Genomic DNA, 1,061 nt, shown 5'->3' on the forward strand with positions numbered 1-1,061 from the left:
TGTTGGTTCGCAGTATCCAGAGAGACTCTGAGTCTAGAACTAAGACTTCTCTGAGTTCAATGAAAAATGCCTGAGTTATTTTGTTTTGTCTCTGAACGTAACAGCTGTTTGCTTCGTGGCTTGCTATTGGCTAATCAGGATAACATTCCTCTCACTGAAAGCTGTGTTCAGACCATGAATAACACCTCTCACCGCTATCTGCTGCTGGTGAGCTGTGGCTGACCTGATCTGTTTGGCTAGTCCATGTGAGGCTGCCCCAAGGGAGCTGTACACACACACACACACACACACACACACACACACACACACACACACACACACACACACACCCTGGCCCCTCTCTCTCTCTAACCCAGGCATGTGCATTGGGAGGCAGAAGGTAACAAAGTGCCCATTCATCCTCCTCAGTCCCTGGGGAGTCAGGCAGCACGTGACCCCAGCAGGCAGCTTGGCTGGCTCTCTCTCCCTCTCCTGCCAGAGGAAGCTGGATCAACCCAGCTCTATGAACACAAGGCCAGAGCACTGCTACTGCTGCTGCTGCTGCCCGGGCCCTTACATCGACGTGGCAAAAACCCTCCCGTTCTCTAGCCATCTCACTGGGAAAGATTGGATTTTCAGAAAAATCAGTAACTGTGCAAGTTTCGTGCGATTTCCCTTTGTGTTCAAAGAAAAAATGCATACTGAAATGAAATCACTGGTACATGGAAATGCAATCATCGTAAATAAAACACCATTTCACTGTCTTGATACAGCGTCTAAATGTATAGCCACAAAAAGCCAAAAAAGAAGGATTATTATCACCATTATTCTTACTTTACTTAATTGACCTGAATCCAATGACTTAGTCACTGTTGCAGGAGATAATGGTATTCTTTGGAATTCAATTTCCCCCCCCGGAGTCACTGTGAGACAGAGTTTCCTACCTGTGTAGAGGGTCAGCAGGACCACGCACAGCAACAACACCACCAGCTTCTTCATCTTCTTCACCTTTCTCCTGGCTGAGCCTTCTCTGCTCTGGGGTCCCGACCAGAGGGGGTGGGGTGGGGTGGGGTGGGGGGGGG

At 49.0% G+C, this 1,061-nt stretch overlaps 1 protein-coding gene across 2 annotated transcripts in view; it reads right to left on the reverse strand.

Annotated features, from left to right (window-relative positions):
• Nucleotides 1-1,028, reverse strand: part of c2h17orf67 (chromosome 2 C17orf67 homolog) — a 4,630-nt gene extending 3,602 nt beyond the window's left edge. For both annotated transcript variants that reach the window (XM_034891392.1, XM_034891384.1), the window contains exon 1: nucleotides 924-1,028. In XM_034891392.1, coding sequence (XP_034747283.1) covers nucleotides 924-978 — 55 coding nt within the window. In that variant the 5' untranslated portion in view covers nucleotides 979-1,028. The remainder of the gene's footprint in view (nucleotides 1-923) is intronic.
• Between the last annotated feature and the right edge of the window lie 33 nt (nucleotides 1,029-1,061).

Source organism: Etheostoma cragini, chromosome 2, assembly GCF_013103735.1.
Source record: "Etheostoma cragini isolate CJK2018 chromosome 2, CSU_Ecrag_1.0, whole genome shotgun sequence".
NCBI lineage: Eukaryota > Metazoa > Chordata > Actinopteri > Perciformes > Percidae > Etheostoma > Etheostoma cragini.